Source organism: Muscardinus avellanarius (assembly GCF_963383645.1).
Source record: "Muscardinus avellanarius genome assembly, chromosome: 1".
NCBI classification, from domain to species: domain Eukaryota; kingdom Metazoa; phylum Chordata; class Mammalia; order Rodentia; family Gliridae; genus Muscardinus; species Muscardinus avellanarius.
This window is the reverse complement of record NC_137786.1, coordinates 750,925-770,387: the sequence shown is the minus strand read 5'-3', so window position 1 is coordinate 770,387 and position 19,463 is coordinate 750,925. Positions and strand designations below refer to the sequence as shown.

At 60.3% G+C, this 19,463-nt stretch overlaps 1 protein-coding gene across 1 annotated transcript; it reads right to left on the bottom strand.

The window, feature by feature from the left end:
• Positions 1–316: 316 nt before the first annotated feature.
• On the bottom strand, positions 317–16,290 carry SLC6A18 (solute carrier family 6 member 18; the record flags this gene model as incomplete). The annotated part of the gene is made up of 12 exons (XM_080710971.1): positions 317–487; positions 1,306–1,468; positions 1,715–1,874; positions 2,166–2,370; positions 2,942–3,098; positions 5,171–5,299; positions 7,735–7,847; positions 8,437–8,547; positions 10,609–10,790; positions 11,142–11,279; positions 11,427–11,567; positions 16,131–16,290. The coding sequence occupies 12 exons, from the start codon at positions 16,288–16,290 to the stop codon at positions 317–319; spliced, it is 1,830 nt and encodes a 609-aa protein (XP_080567097.1).
• Positions 16,291–19,463: the final 3,173 nt, after the last annotated feature.

The window sequence follows — 19,463 nt, the reverse complement described above, 5'->3', positions numbered from 1 at the left end:
GTTGGGGGACAGCATCACTCAGATGCCCAGGGCCCTGACACTGTGGCTGCCGGGGACCGTGAGTCTCCCAGGATCCTGTGGGTCCTGGGTTGGGGGACAGCATCACTCAGATGCCCAGGGCCCCGACACTGTGGCTTCCGGGGACCGTGAGTTTCCTGGCATCTCTGCCTCCTATTTGGAAGGTAGGTGGACCCTGGATGAAGCCAGGGAAGCAGAATCACACATGTCATTGATGGAGAACATGTAATGAGGTTGAATCTGAGAGATTGCAGGCCAGATCCGCCCTTCCCTGTGCCCCTCAGCAGCCCCCGACACCCTACAGCTTCATGCCGGGGCCTGCCTGCATCCTAGGCTTCCGCCGGTGCCTGGTCAATCGCTGGACCAGCGCCACCCCTGGGACCCACAGCAGGGGCAGGAACGACAGCAGCATGCAGATGGCTTGCACCCAGCCTGGGTACAGCTTGGCCTCCCTCAGGGGGAACTGCTCCTGCAAGGACAGGGGAGTGCTCAGCTGGGGGCCCTGGGGGCTCACCCAGGCCTTGCTGACCAGAGCACAGGGAGGCTGATGATCGCCGCAAGCCCTGAGCCCGAGACGAGGGCTCACTGTGATACCTAGAGTGGAAGTGGAAACGGTGTGGCCCTGGGCCGAGCCCCGGCCGGCGTCAATCATGGGGAGGCGGTTGGGCTGCGTGGTCTCCACAGCACCCAGCTCTGCCCCCATGAGGGGCCACACCACCTACCAGACCTCAGGGGTGTGAGTCTGCTGGGGCAGAACTGGGGCTCCAGTGGAGCGCCACCCGTTCCCTGGCCTGGCCTCCTGGGCTTCCCCTCCTTAAGGTGTATTTGGAGAGACTTGTGTCCACACCCCTGAGGGGAGACACACAGCCAGGTCCAGGCAGTGGCCCGGCACCCGCAGGGACCCTGGGCTGGGCTCTTCCCGTCCAGGCCGGCCCTGGTGGAATGGGGGACAAGCACGGGACACTGTGTCACCTGTGCCCAGCTGGGAATGGCAGCTTCTGCTGCTCACCCCTACACCTCACTGGAGGTGTAGCAGTGACCATGTCCCTATGGGGCTGGGGGACCCGTGATGCCCCGGGGCCTGACGGCCCACATGGCACCGGCCGAGGGCCTTGCCCCAAGCACCCAGGCCATGGCGTCGCCCCCTTCAGGGGCAGGCCCCCTCTGCTCACATCTTGCTTCCCAGATGCCAGGAATGATCAGGGCCATGAGTGTCCACTTATGGGTTGCCAGGGCCTGGACACGGGGCCCCACAGGGATCCCCATATCCCCACGGGAAGAACCTACGTATTGGGGGTTCCAGGCCTTGTAGCTGGGTGGCCTCTGGGCCAGGAGGACGAGGTAGGCCAGGAAGACGCCCAACAGCAGCAGGGGGCTCACGACCCACCAGGACACCCGCCAGTAGAGGCCAGGCCGCCGCCCTGTCATCCACTCGATGTCGTCACAGAACCTGCGCAAGAGGTGGCACTCAGGAGCCCTCGCGAGGCTTTGTGGGTGGTCCCCCAGAGGCCAGGGCCGGTGGGAGCCCAGCCGCAGCCCAGGCCTGGCCGCCTCCGCCGTCTCCCCAGGCAGAGCGCTCTTGGGGTCTGGTCAGTGCGGAGGCCATGCTGCCAGCCGTTCCCCCTGGTGGGGCCCGGGAAAGCTGCGTGGGGCGGCTCACTGCCCTGGTGGGGCCCGGGAAGGCTGCTTTGCTCACCGTTTCATTCCGTAGACATAGATGACACCAATGACCTCAAAGAAGGCGAAGACGATGAGGTTCAGCGAGGCCGCAAAATTGTCGAAGATCTCCAGCCAGTAGCTCCCGGACTGCAGCGTGAAGCAGGTGGCCAGGAGGAAGCAGAAGAGGCAGGCCAGCCCTGGGGACAGCAGGGAGACTGGGACATGCAGCGCTCTGGGGCTCCTCCCGCCTCTGTCTCTGCCTGGACTGGACTGGCTCTGCTCCCAGCGGGCTTGGCTTGGCGCCGCAGGAGAGGGGAAGCTGGCCCCCTCCCCACTCCCTCTCCTGCGGAGACCTGGGGCTTCCTGCCACTGCACCCGGCCAGCATTCCTCAGGACACAGTCCCTGGGTTCTGTGTGCAGGAAGGGCATCTGGACGTGGAGCAGAGCGGACGGGACAGGCCCCACGGGTGGCCGAGCCGTCTACTCACCAGTCAGGGCCTCCTTGGGGACACCTCTGGGCAAGACTTTCATATCCAGGAGAGGCGTGATGATTCCCTCCATGTTCCCAAACATGGAGGACAGGCCCAGGGTGAACAGCATGCCGAAGAAGAGCACGGCCCAGCCCGGCGCACCCGGCATGTGCAGGAGGGCCTCGGTGAAGACGATGAAGGCCAGGCCCGGGCCCGAGGCGCTCTGCAAGGAGAGCACGCTGGGGCATGCACATGCAGCTGCGAAGTGCACAGTGACACACACACATGACCCTGTAGCATGATGTGTACATAGTGGCACATGTATCTGTAAGACACACGCTCCCGCCCCGTGATGTGTGCACACAGTGACCCAGGCACCTGTGAGACACGCACACGCTCCCACACCATGACACACATACATACATGTCGCTCCTGGTGTCAGGGCTGAGGCCCCGGCCCACGGCTTTGGAGAGGAGAAGGCTTTTCTCCTGTAGGAAGCACCAGCAGGGGCCAGCGCGGGTCAGGTGTCACAAGCCGCTGCCCAGGCCTCGCCCCTGACTGCCCAAAGCCCAGAGTGTCATCCGGCCTGGGCCCCCAGAGGATCTGTGCAGCGGCAATGCCCGCCCCTCGGTCAGCCCATTCCCGGCCCCACTGGGCAGGGGCCCCCAGACACAAAAGGACTGCAGTCCTGTGTTCCTGGACCCCTGGGCCCAGGTCCGGCACAGGAAGCACTCGCAGCTGTTTGCACAAGGCCCCTGGCTTCCCGCAGAAGCCGCCTCCCGCCCCGTGGGCACCTTGTCCAGGAAGTCATTCAGGTGGCAAGGCTTCAGGGGGAGCCGGGCCACACGCTCCGGCTGGGTAGCGTTCAGCCGCGCGAGCACAGCCAGGTAGTCATCCCTGAGGATGCTCTGCTCTGGGAAGTCGAACTCGTTGAGGAGGCTGAGGATGTTTCTGTGAGGACAGAGGGCATGGGCATGAAGCAGGGCGCGCGGTATCTGCCTGCAGACACCTCCCTGGAAGCAGGTCCCACGAGCAGTAGCAGCCTCAGGGAGGCCGGAGCCTCCTGGGAGCCCTGGGACTCGAAGACACGATGTGGATTGGCACGGGGGGGGGGGCACTTGTTCGCTCAGGAATGGGGGCTGCTCCCTGCCCTCTGGGTCTGAACTGGCGTGTGAGCTGGCTGCTCTGTTGGAGGGATGAGGTTGGGGTGGCCTCTCTGCCTCCTGTGCCAGGCGCTTGGGGCGAGACGTTGGTCTCCTGTGATTTGCTGAGAGGCCCTGCCCTGCACCCCCTCCCCCGCTCAGGTACTCGTTCTGGTTTCAGGGCTCCGAACACAGAGATGGCAGCTCTCCCAGGACTGCCTCCCCCACATGGGCGCCCTGCGCCCGTGCTGGCTCTCGTCAGCCTCCTGTGGCCTGCAGTGGGCTTGGACTGCACCAGGGCCAGCTGTGCAGTGCCCTCTTGCCCACCCACTCACTGAAATGTTCTCGCAACCCCAAGCCACCCTGTGCACCTCTGTAGGTACTCGCCCACCAACGGCACAGTTTGGCGCACAGGATCCCAGCTGGGGTGCGTAGGGCCATGCCTGTCCCTCCTGCTTCGGTGTCTGCCTGGACACGTGCCTCCCCATGTCTGCTGAGCGCCATGTGACTCACTCCCCTTGGGGTCTTGCCGTTTAGAGTGGTCCAGCACAGCGCTGTCGGCTAGCTCAGGACGGCTGTGACCCGCCTTACGGAGCAATGCGGTCGGTGAGCTTCCTTCAGGCCGAGTGGTGACTCCGGCTGGACTCAGTGCCGATGATCAGTCATGATGCTAACGAGGTGTCTGAGCCGAGCCACGCCCGGAGCAGCTCCCGCACTGACTGGGGTGGGAGCGTGCGCAGAGGTGCACAGCCAGCCCCGAGTTCCCGGGAGCCGTGCCCTGCAGCCGTTCCTCGGTGCTTGTGTGACTTGGCTGTGACCACGAGGATCGGCCGAGATGCAGCCGGCCTGGCGGTCATCTGCTGTGACCTGCACAGTGCTCAGGCCTGCCTGGCGGGACGTGAGCACAGCTGAGGTTCTTGTTGTCCATGTTATAAAGACGATCCAGCTCTGACTGGGTCCAGTCCTGATGTTTCACGCAGTCACGCGGGGAGAACCATCCCTTCTGCTCTGTTATGGGGGGTCGAGATGTTTCCAGAGCCTTCTGCAAGGCGCACCTGCTGCTCGGCAGCTCCTGGAGCAGGGTTCAGGCTGCGCGTGGGGGGCTGCCCTGTCCTCCGCCCCCTTAGGTGCTGGTGCTGGGCTCAGAGCAGGCCGCCTGCCTTCAGCACTGTGGAGGTCTGCGTGGGTCCTTCTCTGGAGCATCCCGCTCGCTGAGCAGCATCCTGGCTCCACCCGCTGCACGCAGGAGCACGCCTCCCCAGCCCCCAGCAAGTTTGGTGGCCGCGGGTGCCCCAGGCCCTGCCGATGTCCCCTGCGGGGCAGGCCACTCATATTAGCTGTGCTCCTTCTCTGCTTGGGCCCTAACAATGCCGCATCTGGAAAGCCATCCAGGAAGAGCACCCAAAGCCATCGCCTCATCCACAGGACCCAGCAGTTCCAGAGGTCGGTGTCCCACCGTCGCCGTGGCAGTGATCACAGATGGGGCCCTGGAGCCAGGGGAGTGCGTCCTCTCAGGTCTGGGAGCTGTGGTGTCCGAATCGAGGTCGGCAGCGGGGCCCCCTCTTCCGCATCAGGTGTAGGGCCCATCAAGGTCTCTGTCCCGTCCTTCATGGCATCTCCTCTGTGTCCTTTGAGAAATCCGTCCCTGGATCGTGGACCCACCCTGCTCTGGGATGTCCTTGCCTCAATCCCTATTTACCTGCAAAGACCCTTTTCCACACTGGCTCACCTTCGGAGGCTCCAGTGAGTAGAACCTTTCAGGGACACGGCAACCCACTACTCTAAGGAAACGACTGTCGGCCCTCACTTTGCCTGCCACGGGAGTCCAGCGCGGTGGGCCCTGTCTGCCGACCCCATAAGCCCAGAGAGCAGCCGGCTCACCTGTCCAGGCACTGCTCGTAGTCGTTGGTTGCCTTGAACCCCATGACAGAGAAGATGGTGACAGATGCATACAGGGAAGTCAAGCTGTTGACCAGGGCGATGGTCACCGCGTCCCGCTCACAGTTGTTCCTAGACATGAGCACATGCCCATCGTGAGCCTTCTGGTCTGTGCCCAGCTTCAACTGGGAGGCAATGAGGGCCCTCCCCCGCCCGGGATACCCCAGTCCTGAACCTGGGCCTGTGGCTATTCCTGTGAGGCTAGGACAGCCGTGTGTGTGTGTGTGTGTGTGTGTGTGTGTGTGTGTGTGTGTGTTGTGTTACTAGGGGTTAAATCCAGGGCATTCTATCTCTAAGCTATACCCCCAGCCCTATTTTATTTTTTTATTTTGAAAAAGGGTTTTACTAAGTTGTTGCAGCTGGCCTCAAACCTGTGATCCTCCTGTCTCAGCCTCCCAAATGCTAGGATTACAACTGTGCACCACCATGCCAGGCTTTTGTTTTTAATTTTGAAACAGGGCCTCACTAAGTTTCCTAGCACTGGCCTCTAACATGAGATCCTCCTGTCTCAGCCTTCGAAGTGCTGGGATTGCAGCTGTGTGCCACTGCTCCTGGTGCTCTGGGACAGTTTCGGCATCTCCCAGGTCCCCTCCCTGTCGACCCCACTGGAGGCTGCTGACGGCCTGAGACACGAGAGGTCCTGGGGCAGCAGGGCATGGGGCCTGGCATTCACAGGGGCTGGTGGCAGGTTCTCTGGAACTGTCCAGACACGTGTACTTGGAGTATGAATTCAAGGCAAGAAGTGTCCAACAGATATGAGAGCCCCCAGCCCCAGCTCACACTTTCCGCAGATGCCAGGGGCCTGCCCCGTCCCACCCGCCCCCGAGGCAGAAAGGCTGCCGCCATCAGAGGGTCTGTGTGAAGTGTCATGGAGCATCCGGGCTCTGCCTCCTCCGCTGGGGAGCCACGCGGCAGTGCACACGCTCCTCAGGCCTCATGCAGCCCACCGTGCGCGCCCGCGCCAGGGTCCGGGGCCAGCTCCAGCCATCTCCGGGGATGCCCACAGGGACACACACTGCACTTAGCTGCTGCGGCCACGGTACCAGCGTGGCCAGTGCTGTGCCCAGGGCAAAGGAAATGTGAAAGTCATTGGAGCGAAAGCAGATCTGCCCCTGCCAACCACCACAGAGCAGAGCAGAGGCTCTGCAGCACGGGCTCTCGGCAGCCACATTCCCACGGAGGGCAACAGGCTGCACGCACGAAGGGCTTCCTCAGCTGGGCTCAGGATGCCCCCCTGGGGTTACAGAAAGCTCTGGGTGCAATCCCCCAGAACCAAAAAAGAAAAAAGTAATTCCTCAGCTGGACGGGTGGCCCACACCTGTAATCCCAATGCTTGAGAGGCTGAAACTGGAGGATCTGGATGGTTTGAGGCCAGCCTCGACAACTTAGCAAGACTGTGCACAAAAGAATTTTTTTTTTTTTTTTTTTTTTTTTTTAGTGGTACTTGGGTTCTTGGAAACCTTTCTACCTCTGGGCTACACTCCCAGACCTATTTTATACTTTTTTTTTTTTTTGAAACAGCGTCTCTTACGCCAGTGCGGCTGGCTTCAAAGCCGCGTGATCCTCCTGTCTCCACCTCCCAAGTGCGGGGATTACAAGCGTGTGCCACCACGCCGGCTAAGAAAATTTTTTTTTTTTTTTTTTTTTGTGGCGGTACTGGGGTTCCTGGAAGCCCTTCTATTTCCGGGCTACACTCCCAGACCTATTTTTATATTTTTATTTGGAAACAGGGTCTCCTAAGCCAGCGCGCGCGGCTGGCTTCAAACCTGCGCGATCCTCCTGTCTCTGCCTCCCAAGCACGGGGATTACAAGCGTGCGCCACCACGCCCGGCTAAGAAAAATTTTTTAAAAAAGCAAGAAATAGTGTCGGGTGTGGGGTAGCACACGCTTGTAATCCCCGTGCTTGGGAGGCGAAGACAGGAGGATCGCACAGGTTTGAAGCCAGCTGTGCTGGCTTAAGAGACCCTGTTTCCAAATAAAACCTATAAAATAGGTCTGGGAGTGTAGCCTGGAGGTAGACGGGCTTCCAGGAACCCCAGTACCACCAAAAAAAAAAAAAAAAAACAAGCAAGAAATAGCTGGGTGTGATGGTGCATGCTTGTAATCCCAGCAATTAGGAGGCTGAGACAAGAGGATCGAGGATCTTGCAGGTTCGAAGCCAGCCTCAGCTACTTAGTGAGGCTCTCAGCAACTTAGTGAGACCCTGTTTCTAAATATAAAAATAGGCCTGGGCGTATGCCCTGGAGGTAGATAGCCTCTGGGTTTCATCCCCAGTGCCAGAAAAAACAAAACAAAACAAAACAATAACCAAAAAAGCAAGAAATAGCTGGGCGTGGTGGCCCATGCCTGTAATCCCAGCACTTGGGAAGCTGAGACTGGAGGATAGCAGGTTTGAAGCCAGCCTCAGCAACTTAGTGAGAAGACCTTATTTTAAAATAAAAAGGCTGGGTGTAGCTGGAGCAAACGGCTGGTGCCTGGAGAGCACGTGTGCACCGCGCCCTCCCTACCTGGGCGGGTTGTAACTTGCAAAGGCAATGTGCCCTCCGAAGGCCAGAGACAGGGAGAAGAAGATCTGAGTGGCTGCGTCCAGCCACACCCGGGGATTCTGGAGAATCTGCATCTGCGTGGAGAGCACCGTGTTAGGAGCCAGAGGTCACTCCAGCGGCTGCCCACTCCTCCAGAACCTTCCAGAACAGCCCAGGCTGCTGCAGGCGCCCCTGAGCTGGCGTGGCCAAGCAGGTTAGACCATGGGTGAGTGAGTGGCTGGCAGGGCAAGCGCCCTCTGGGACCAGCTCTCTGCCCCCAGAGGTGGAGTTGGGGCAGTTTGAAGGCCCCAGCGTAGGCCAGCTGCACTCGGTGCCCGGGCAACACCTTGACACCTGGCGGGCGGCTGTGTGGCCCTGGAGGCTCCTTGCAGAGTAGCAGGTGTTCCAGATGGGGTCTCTGGCCCTGGGGACAGCCCCTGCAGGCTCCCCGTGGTTCCCTGGGTCCCCAGCTAGCCTCTCCCCAGCCCGGCCTGTCCCCCTCCCGTCTCTCTACTCAGATGCCCTGCAGAGCCCTCCTCCAATGCCCCTTCCCGAGACCTCGCCCCGCGGCCCAGGTTGGCCTGGCCTCGGGCTGCTGCACAGCCAGCTGCCCCCCTTCCTGCTGAGCGCGCGCAGGAGGCCATCACCCCGGCTGTGCGGCCTGGGGGCCCAGGACCCACTTACGTTGGGCGTGAACAGGTAGATCAAGCCATCCACCGCCCCGGGCAGGGTGAGACCTCGGATGAGGAAGATGGTCAGAACCAGGTAGGGGAACAAGGCGGTGAAGTAGATGGCCTGGAGGGGGACAGAGCGTCAGGCGCACGGCCTCCGACACCAGGCCAGCAAGGCTGCGGGGTCAGCGTCCGCCCGCAGTGGACAGCGGGCATGGGGGCCAGGCCGCAAGGCCCTGGACACTCACGCACCATGCACTTTCCCATCGATGTCCCTGCAGGTCAGCTGAGGAGGCACTGACCCCCCAGGACAGGGCTGGGTGGGGACCTGGGCCGTGCCCCTCCCCAGCCTCCCCAACCCCAGCCTCCCCTCCTCAGCCTCCCCTCCCACCCTAAGGGGAAGGCCTTAATGTCTCCGGCACCACCTCAGCCTCCTCCCTACTCCTCACTCCCCATCCCTCCTCAGCATCCCCTTCTTAGCCTCCTTCCTCTTCAGCCGTCTCCTTCTCAGCGTCCTCTACTTTGTCTCCCTCTCCTCAGCCTCCCCTCCCCTGCCTCCTCTTTCCCAGCCTCCTCTCCTCAGCCTCCCTCCAATCCCTCCTGGGTGCCCTCATTTCTGGCCTGTGTCTTTCCTCCTCTTGGCCCCCTCCAGCCCCCTCCTATCCATGTTTGAGGCCCTCTCAGCCCTGCGGTGTGCCAGCTTCCTCCTCCCTCCTCTGCACCCTGAGGCCCCACACTGGCCTCAGGTGGGAGCCCGGGCTGCCTCCGCCACAGCCCTCTCCTCCCCCACAGGCCAGTCCCCATCAGTCAGGCTGGGCGTGGGCAAGGCCTGCCGCTGGGTGTCCGGTGAGAGCGATCTACAGCAGGCGCCTCCCTCGCTGCCCCGGCCCCAGTGCAGGTGGGCTCTGCAGACCCAGCTGGGCCTGCCCAGTGGGGTTATCTGGAACTTCCCGCTCTTGGTCTGTGCAGTTGGTCCTGCCCTCCCAAGTCATGCTCCCAGGGGAAGGTTAGAACGGCAGCAGGTTTGAACTGCACTCGGTGCCTGGGCAACACCTTGACACCTGGCGGGCGGCTGTGTGGCCCTGTGTGGCTGTGTGGCAGCAGTGGCTGAGAACATGCACGGGACTTGTGGTACTCAGACCCTACAACCCCACACCAGGAGGCAAACTCCAGGCCGCCTGGAAAGAGCCTGCCCTGCGCACTGTGAGAAGCGGCGCCCCGCGGGTCCTTGTAAAGCCCGGGTGAGCTGGAGGCCCGGGCTCCAGTGTCCCCCAGTCGTCAAAGCATGCGGGTGGACATACATACAATGTCTTCATCACTGTGTCTCCGAGAGATGGTCTTGTTTAAAGTAGAAGTTACAGCAATACACGTGCTGTGTGTAACATGAGCAAAAGACGTGATGAAAGCACCAAACTCAGAGGGAAAACGGAAGTGAAGCAAAGTCCCAGGCGGGGAGGAGGCTCAGGCTTGAAGAGCGGGGCCACCACTCGAAGACGGCCACGTTGAGTTGAGGCATAGACCGCCGCACAGCACTGACACAGGTTGAGTGCGAGTGAGCCGGCCAGAGGCATACTCAAAGAAAGAGAGACGGACACAGAACAGGGGCGCCAAGTGGGAAAGTAGCCAACCATGCCAGTAACACACTCACTGTAAATGGCCTGAACTCCCAAGTAAAAGACGGGTGGTCAGACAGATGAGGACGCGAGACCAAACAAATGGCACCTACAAGAAACACGCAGAGGCACAAGGGAAAGACGGAGAAGAAAGGTGAACTGCGCTAATGTGGTCAAAAGAAAGCTGGGAGCCAGGTGTGGTGACGCATGCCTGTAATCCCAGGACTGGGGAAGCTGAGACAGGAGGATTGCAGGCTCAAGACCAGCCTCAGCAACTTAGCAACTTAGTGAGCCCCTATTTCCAAATTTTAAAAAATAAGGTTGGGGGTGTAGCTCAGAGGCAGAATGTTCCTGGGTTCAATCCCTAGAACATCCCTCCCTCAAAAAAAAAAAAAGAAAAGAAAAGAAAAGAAAAGAAAAGAAAAAAAGAGGTGGTTGGTTGGTGGTTCAACACAAGGTCAGTTTCAGAGGAAAGAACATCCCCAGGGCAAGGAGGTACTCCTTTGTGATAAAGCAATCCGTTCTCCAAGCACACGCAATCCTGGCTGGGAGCGTCAGCCCGAGCCGCTCACCTTCCCCGTGGTCTCGATACCTCTGATGACACACAGGTACAGTACCGCCCAGGAGGCAGCGGAGCAGATGATCAGATGCCACTGGATGGTGCCGCTGTCTTCGATGTCAGCCGTGATGTTCAGTGTCTTCCGGTGCCAGAAGTAGCTCACGCTGCTGCTGCCCTGACACTCCTCCACGAAGCCTGGAACAGGAGCGTCCAGGCTGCTGCCCCGCACGCTGGCCGAGAGCCACGGGCATTGACCTGCTGGCCCGTGGCTCGCCTGCTTCCACTGCTGCCCTGCAGGGCCCAGGGAGCCTTTCTTTCTTATCTGTGGGCTTGAGGCAGAGCAGGGGAAGCGCCGTGGCAGGCCAAGTCCCTCCTGTGAATGAACGGGGGCTCCGAGGGCCAGGAGCCCAGTGGGGACCACAGCCCAACAATGGAGGTGGAGAGCTGGGTCTCCAGGTGCCCTGCAGGGTGACCAAGAGGCACCCAGTCCCCATCCGCTCTGCCTCCGCACCGTGCGCCTGGGCCGAGCGCTCACAGGGGGTGTACCTGTCCTGTTGAGGTTTGGCGGGCAGGCGCTCCAGGGCAGCGGGCTCTGGAAGGAGTTAAAGAAGTACCACAGGACCCACACCAGGACAATGTTGTAGTACAGACTCACCAGGAGGTTCACAGTGAAGCAGCCCAGCCCTGTGGACACGTCGCAACCCAGAGACAGCAAGAAGAAAAGTAAACAGCAAAGTCCTGCCCATTGGTGAACCGACCAGCAGCCCGGGTCCCGCATCCCCCGGGAGCTCCCACCCTGGAGTGGAGCACAGGGCCGGGGAGGTGGCTGACCTACTCCACCGAGGTAGGGGGAGATGGCTGTCCACACTCCAATGCTGCCCCTCCGCAGACGCTGGCCAATCGCGAGCTCTATGTGGAAGAGCGGGATCCCCTCGAAGACTAGGGCTATGAAGTAGGGGATGAGGAAGGCCCCTGGAAGACATGGGGTGGTGGACGCTCGCCGACTGCCCTTGGGCAGGGACAGGGAGGTCACCGGAGGCCTTCCTGGGGGAACTCTAATGCACATCGAAGGTGTGGCCTGGCCATCAGCGGCACCCCCGCTGACCAGGGGCATGGCTGTGTCTCTGGCAGGCGAGGAGACCAGGCAGGAGCCGGCCTGTCCAAGCCAGGCATCAGGTCTGACTGGTCTCTCTGCTTGCTGTCAGAAGCTCCTTGTTAGAGGCTCTGCTGCTGTCATCCTTGGGGCCTTTGATGTCTGAGGTCAGAAGTAGGGTCTATCTTGCAAGGATTAGGGAATGCAGTGACCCTCAAGCACCCTTCTGACAGAAGTAGCTCTTATCATGAATGTGAGCCCCCTAAAACCCATGGGTTCACAGAAACAAACTGTGTTGTCTGAGCCAGGCTTGTCACCCCATGGCAGAAGGGTCTGTTAGTTTTTACCGCCGGCTGCCTGGGTGAGGGTCTCATTTTTATTTTATTGTCTTTATTTTGGTCCTGGACATTGAACCCAGGGGCAGTCTACCTCTGAGCACTTTTTTTTGTTTTGTTTTTAAAACAGGGTCTTGGTAAGTTGCTGAGGCTGGCTTTGAACCTCTGATGCTCCTTTCACAGCTCCCAAGTACTGGGACTGCAGACGTGTGCCTCCAAAGTGCCCAGTTTCATTCGCTTTTGTTTTAAGTCACTTGGCCACACACTGATGCTTCTGCAGGGCTGGGTGTGGCCGACAGGCTGTCCTGCTGCAGAGGCCCGGGACCCCTGCCAAGCAATCCTGGGGTCTGAAAACGGTGGCTCACCATACCTCTCGACCTTCACCCTCGGAGGCCCCGACCCTGAGCTGGGCTAGGGTCATCTCTACACACATGGTGAGCAGGGACACAGTGTGGCAGGATGGGTGCCCTCGGCCCAGGAGGGCACAGGCCCAGAGCTGGCTTCCTGGGACCAGTGGGCAGAGACAGGCACCAGGCCTCTGCAGGATGAGCCGGCGAGGACTGGCACGCTAGGTACTGCCATGCTGAGGGGTGGGAGCGGGCTGGCCTCCCCTGGAGCCCTGTGCCCGTGAGAACTGCGGGCGCGATGCAGCTCTCCAGACCCAGAGGGTCCTGCCTTGGCCTGGGCTGCTGGGCAGTACTGAGCTGCTCTGCTCGCTGTGGTGAGGCTCAGCCCTGGCTGCCTGTTCTCCAGGATCCACTCACACATGCTGGGACCGTGGCTCTTCCCCACCCGCACACCTGGGTCTGGGGACAGACTGGGAGGATGTCTGCTAAGGTCTAAGGCTCACACTGGTGCCAGCCAGGGCCAGGCCTTCTCCTCTGAGCACTCAGCCTCAGCATCTTGTCAGAACTGCCTTAGTACTACTAGGTAAGAAACCACACAGGCTTCGTTGCTGAGGCCAGCTCAGCTGAACAGGCCCACAGCCAGAGGGAGCTGGTCCAGCCAGCAGGACTCAGGCCTCACGTAGCTGCCTTTAAAGAGACACATAGGCCAGTGGGTAGGGAAGTACATTGCTGCCGAATCTGCAGAAAGGAGGAGGGCGGCCGGCACCACGAGAGGGCCCGGGGCGCACACCTTGACCAAGCCCGGGGCCAGTGCAGTCCCTCCCCAGTGTCACACACTGACAGTGAGGCAAAGCCTCCATCTCACGCTGAGGTTGCTGGAGTTGGGGTGGGGAGCGCCTGAGCACGGGCCGCTGAGAAGACGTGGGGAGGAAAGGAAGTTCTGCTCAGAAGAGCAGCCAAAGCCTGGGATCGCCAGGACGGCCGCAGAAGACGAGTGTGATCCCGACAGAGACTCCCGGCATGAGGAGACTGGGTGGCGTGAGGGGACGGGGCGGTGAGCAGCTGGGTCTGGACTGGAAATGTCATCAGGGGTGCTCACACATTGGATGTTGGATGATTCTGCCGGGTTTGAGGAGGGTCTCTGGGGGCTGGCCTTGGGGACAGTGTGTGCCCAGGCCCTCCTCTTGCTCCTTCTGCTTCTGGTCCCCTGGCTGAGAAGGGCTGAGAGGGGCTTTTCTCTGCCATGTGTCCTCTGCCTTGGAGCCGGCTGACCATGGACTGAACCTCTAAAACCATGAGCCAAATGAACCTTCCTTCCTCTAGTGATTGGCGGTGTTTTCTTCACAGCGATGAGGAAAGCTGATTGAAACGTGTGTGTTTAGTGCCAGGCCGGCTCCCCTAGACCCACAGTTGCTGACTTTACGCTAGGCCCCAGGTTGCTGGGGAAAGCCCTTCACATCAGCTCGGGAAGCCACTGAAGGCCAGCGACTCGGTCTCTCCTAGAAGCTGACAGCCTGGCTCAAAGCTCCGTGGAAGGGCCGTAGCCATCAATGTGAGAGAAGACCAAGGACTTGCTCTGCTGGGCACGGAGGCACGTCGTAAAACCACGCTGACCCAGCAGCGCAATTCTCTGTGCAGAATTCAGAGCTCTCGATCAGTCTGGCAGGTCCAGAGTCAGGACCGTGACAGAGATACTCGTGGCACAGGGATGACAGTCAACCCCGTGTCCAGGCCCTGTGGACACAGGCTTCCTGCCCGGAGCCACGACCCACAGCTGGGGGTCAATGGGCACCAGGCAGCAGCATTCATGGATTCTACACCCTTTGGTTTCAAGGTGTAAAGACATAAAACAGCTCGCCAGGAAGTGACTTTTATGGGATGAAATCACGATGCACCTTTATCTCAGTGTTTTCCTGCGTTTGGTTACAATGTTGCTTTAAAAGTCTTATCTTTGAAGAGAAATTTATGGAGCTGAATTTATGAGCAGGAGAGGAAATGATGTTCTCCTTTGCTAGTCAGGAGTTTGCACAGGGTAAAAACACCACCTGTCTACTTGTCAACCGTATCTTATTTTCAAAACAATCAGTGGCGATTCAAGGGAGACCAAGAAAGGGTGTTCCTACGCGGGGGAGGACAGCGGCCGGCCAGCCCGCCGGGGTGCCAGTCCAAGGGGCTCAGTAGTTCACGACATTTGGCTGAGTGATTGTGTGTCTGGACACAGATGCTCACAGTGTATTTCCGAGAGCGACCCCTGGGTGCCCGTGAGCCCTCCCATGCCCACCCCTCTGTGTGTGCCGCCCTGGGGCCATGAGACTTAGAGAAGGTTCTAGATGCTCCCTGGCACACGCAGGAGCAAGCAGCTGAGGTCAGCTCGGGGTCCGTGGGACCCTGCCAAGCATTTTGTAGTGTGCTCAGTACTCTGGGTGCCGGGTGTTCTAGCACAGTCTTGGCCGTGGCTGAGTGGAGAGCGGGGGCAGGAGAGACCCCAGGGGCACGGGGCTGGTTTAGGTTTCCCTTCCCTTCAAACCCTCCAAGGGGCCTTCTCGTCAGGGAGGAGGTCCAAGGCCAGGGCGCCTGTCACCAGCACGTGGGGCAGGCGCCAGGGCCTCTGACACTGGCTTTTTCTTTTTTCTGTTCATCTGCATTTTCAAAATGCTCTCTGCAGGTTCTTAATCAGAAAAACACAAGCTTAAAAGAAGTGGCTCCTTGCAACCAGGGACTTGGTATTGCTGGGCGCCTGATCCACAAACCCCTGTCCCCGCTTGGCTTTGGCCACCTGGAGGCCAGGAGGGCCGCTGGTGTGCCCCGGGCTGGGGAGGGTGGCCTTCCGGTCAGAGCTGCTGGACCCACAGGCCCTCGGCTCTGTGCTTCCTGGAGACCAGAGCTGTGGCCCGAGGGAAATGCTGCCCTATTCCAGCTAAGAAAAATTTCATGCCAAAAGCCAGGCGAGAGGGAGCAGAAGACAGTCCTTCAGGACCCCAGGAACTCAGGGAGTCCGAGGGAGAGTGGCCTGCGCCCTGCCACGACCCCCATCCGTGCCGGGCCTGTCACACTTGGGGACATCAGGCAGCATCCCGTGTGGGCTCCCAAGGGCAGCGGCGCCTGCCGGCCGCCTCCTACACCGCCAGTACACGGGGTGCTGTGACCGCTGCCCGCGGTGGCTATAGGAAGGAAACAGGCGTGTGGGCTGAGGAATGGCCGGGCGTGCCACACCTGGCTTTACTGCCAGGCTCTCATGGTGCTGAGTTTAATGGCCAATAAAACCACCCCGCAGCCCTGGGCCTCCCGCACAGCCTAGGCTCTCAGAGAACCGCTGTCTCGGGGTGGCTCGCTGATAAAGACAGGGGTGTGCCCCAGTGTTGTGCAAATCAACCAGGAAGAAGCCGGGCATTGTGGAACACACTTGTAATCCTAGCATGAGGGAGGCTGAGACAGGAGAATCAAGGTTCACGGACAGCCTTAGCTACTTAGCGAGGCCCTTTACAACTCAGTGAGACCCTGTTTCAAAAATAAAAAGACTAAGAAATGGGGCTGGGGGTGTAGCTCGGAGGTTCAATGCCCTCCGGTTCCATCCCCAGGGTGGTGAGGAGACACCTTCAGACTGCTGCTTTCTTCAAAGAACAGCCTCTTTCAAGACCAGAGAGCCGCGGCGCGCCCTGTCCCGGCACTGGCCTGTCCTGAGCGCGTGGGAGGGCCGCGTCCACGCAGGGCTGAGAACAGCCCACAGACAGCAGGGAGGCGTGTGAGTGGCGCGGCTTACCTCCCCCGTAGGTCTGGCACAGGTAGGGGAACCTCCATATGTTCCCCAGCCCCACGGCGAACCCCACACAGCTCAGGAGGTACTGCAGCTTGTTGTCCCACTGGGGCCTCTCGTCCTCGCAGTCTCCCTCCAGGGGGCCTGGGCCCGGGGCCTGGGCCATGCCGACCAGTCACCCTGCAGGCTGCGGGCGGCCTTCGCTGGACACCAGCCCAACAGGCCTCGGAGCCTGGCCGGGCGTGAAGCGGCCCTCCTCAGTGGTTTTTCATTTATTTAAGTCACCCCAGTTAATTGGTAACTTGGGCAAGCTCCTGCCTGGCTCCCTGAGCCACATCGTGCCCCTCAGCACCCCTGCCCACGATTCATGTCCCAGAAATCGCCGTCTCGTGGCCACCAGTGACCGGAGAGGGCCCAATGATGGCCCTGCTCCTGGGGGGCTCGCAGGACCCCCAAGACAGCGCATTAGGTTGGTCTTTAAGAGCTATTCATGTTGTACCTGTCTAGTGATGTAGGGATAATTGCAGACTCGTTTCACAGAGAACGCAGTAGGCCGCTGGCTCCGTTCTGCCTCCCACAGACATGGCGTCTTGAAACCTCGCAGGGTCTGTCCCTGTGATGCCAAGCTGTGAGCCATGGTGCAGGCTCTCGTGCAGCCTATCCATATCACCAAGAGGTCTGCAGTTTCCAGGTGGGCCGTCATGAATACAGCAGCTCTGGTCTTGTATGGACATGGTCTTTGCATCTCTGGGACAGTGGCTGGGAGTGGGCCGGCTGCTAGACAGCTGGGCCACAATTTGTCTTTTTTTCTTCTTTGCGATGCTGGGGGTGGTACCCAGGGCCCTCTGCATGCTGGGCAAGTGCTCTGCCATGGAGCTGCACCCCACATGCTTGATCTTTGAGGCACACTTGCTTTGCACACTTCTCAGGTTGTCTGAGTGTGAACTTTGTGTCTCGCCCTAAGAGTTCCTGTTTTAAAGTTGTCTGGACACCTCCCCCACCCCGCACTTGGTTGTACCTGCTCTAGACCCCGGATAGAGCTGAGTGTAGCCTACCACCCACTGTGGACAGGTTGGGTGGGCCAGACAGGAGGGGAGGGGGCTTCTCCCCGGGCAGCTGCTCCGGCCAGTGGGTGTGTGTGTGTGACCACCATACATGGGGAGTGGGGGTGCTGAGTCGTCCTCTCCGCTTTGGCCACCTGATATCCAGCTTGAAGGTACCCATGGGCTCTGGATCCCTGCAGGGACAGGCCGAGGGCCCTAGGTGTGCCATCTTCATGTCCTCCAGGCCCGGCCTCCCTGTACAGCCGCAATTCCAACGGGAATCCCAGGTCCCCAGCCCTAGTGGACGCCGTTTTAGAAGCTCCTCTTCTGAGCACCAGGGAAAGAGCAGCTTGCTGAGGAGGGCCAAGGTGTGGAGTGGCCAGCAGGAAGCACCGCTGGGCTTCGGCAGGGTGGCGGTCCTCAGACCTTGCCCGTCCTCCCCTTCCCCGCTTCCCCGAGCCCAAGGCCTCCCCCACCAGTGGACAGCAGAGAGTGGCACAGCCAGCCACGCCCTGCCCTCAGCCCACCCCAGCATGCTTCCATTCCCACCGCAGGGCCGAGCCGCAAGGCTTCCCCAGAGAACTCCCTGAAGCGGGGCAGGCTAGGCGGGCCGCCCGTGTCCCCGAGGCGCCCTGCGTCCCCTGAGGCTTGGCCCCGGCTGTGGCTCCGCTCCTTCTCCAGGGCTGAACCGCAGCCCGAGACGGGGCGCACTGAGGAGCCGTGATTCCATAGGCGGGTCCGTGCTTTATTCCACAAACAGCCTACATTTCCATCACATTTATAAAGGCAGGGCCTGCAAAGCCACACAGTGCAGATCAGGGCACTCCCGAGGGTGCAGTAGCCGGTCACACGGGGAGCACAGGGCCTCCCCAAGGCGCACATCAGGGCGGGCCTCCCAGGACACCACAGGGCAGGGCATCGGGGTACCGACCGATTTCCCAGCTGAGGATGGGGAAGCGGTGGGAACAGTGAGGGGCTGCCTGGGTGGCAGGTGGGCCCCTCCATCTTCCTGTGCTGCTGCTTGGGGGCATCATCACAGCCTTGGGTGGGGCCGGGGGACCCCGTCTCTGTGGGGCTCTGTAGAGCGTGAGCAGGCGACTGGCGGGATGAGGAGTGTCTGGCAAGAGGACTCGGCGTTGGGGGTTGGTGGCAGGAGCTGGAGCCAGTGGTGGTGGCTGGGTCCCTCTGGTGGAACCTCCCACCGTGCCTATGAGCATTCCCAGAAAGCCCAGTTCAATTTAAACTTCAATTTTTCAGTGGAAAGTAGCGGCAGCAAACATCCTGGGTATGATGGCCTTGGCTGAAATGTGTGTCAAGTCCAGGAACAAGCAGCCGCAGCGGGGGGCAGACACCCCTGGGCCTCGAGGGGCGCCGCCGGTGGGACTTCAGGACACAGGCACGCGTGTCAGGACCTGCAGAGTGTCCTCCACCTCGGGGCAGAGGCTGAGTTACCGTAACCCTTCTCCCACAGCTGGCTAAATATTCACAGGGTTGATGTCCTCCTAAGACAAGGTAGAGGGTGGCTCCTGCCTCCCGTTAAGCCGCGCTGAGCTCCGTTGAACTGCTCATTGGTCTGTGCAGCGCAACAATGATTAAAAGGGTCAACATTCCTCCAGCCAGAGCACAGCCAGGGCCGGGCGCCGTTGGGACGGACGGAGGCCGTCGCAGCCTGGAGAGCTGGCCAGCCTCCTCAGCCTCTCAGTAGGAACAAAGGGGGCAGACCTGTAGCTCAGGGCCCCCAGGTCCAGGGACACGGCAGAGCAAGGAGACGGGGTGGGGTGGACATGGAGGCCAGTGGGCAGCTCAGGCCCTGCCTCCTGACCCCCGAGCGGGGGGGCCGCGGCAGGTGTGGCCTCCGGGACCTCAGCTGTGGACCTCCACGGGGTGTGTGTAGGGCAAAGGAAGTGGAGCCAGGCCTGCCCCACGGCACTTCATCCCCTGCCATGTCCACAAGGAGGACCAGTGCAGAAGACAGCCAGGCGAGCATGCCGTGAATGTGCAAATACACACATGTTCACATGTGTGTGCAACACACACCTATATACTCATATATGTGCACATGCATACAACTACACACGAGCCACAGGCACACCTGTGTGTGCATATGCACATATGTTTTGCACATGATACATGCCAATAAACACATCTGACCCACACATGTATAAACACATGCACACACATTTCATGTGTAAACACATGTGACTGTACCCATGTGTACACAGACACATGTACATGCAATACACCCACACACACCTTACATGTATGTATGCATGTAGTATGTGTGCAGGTACACACA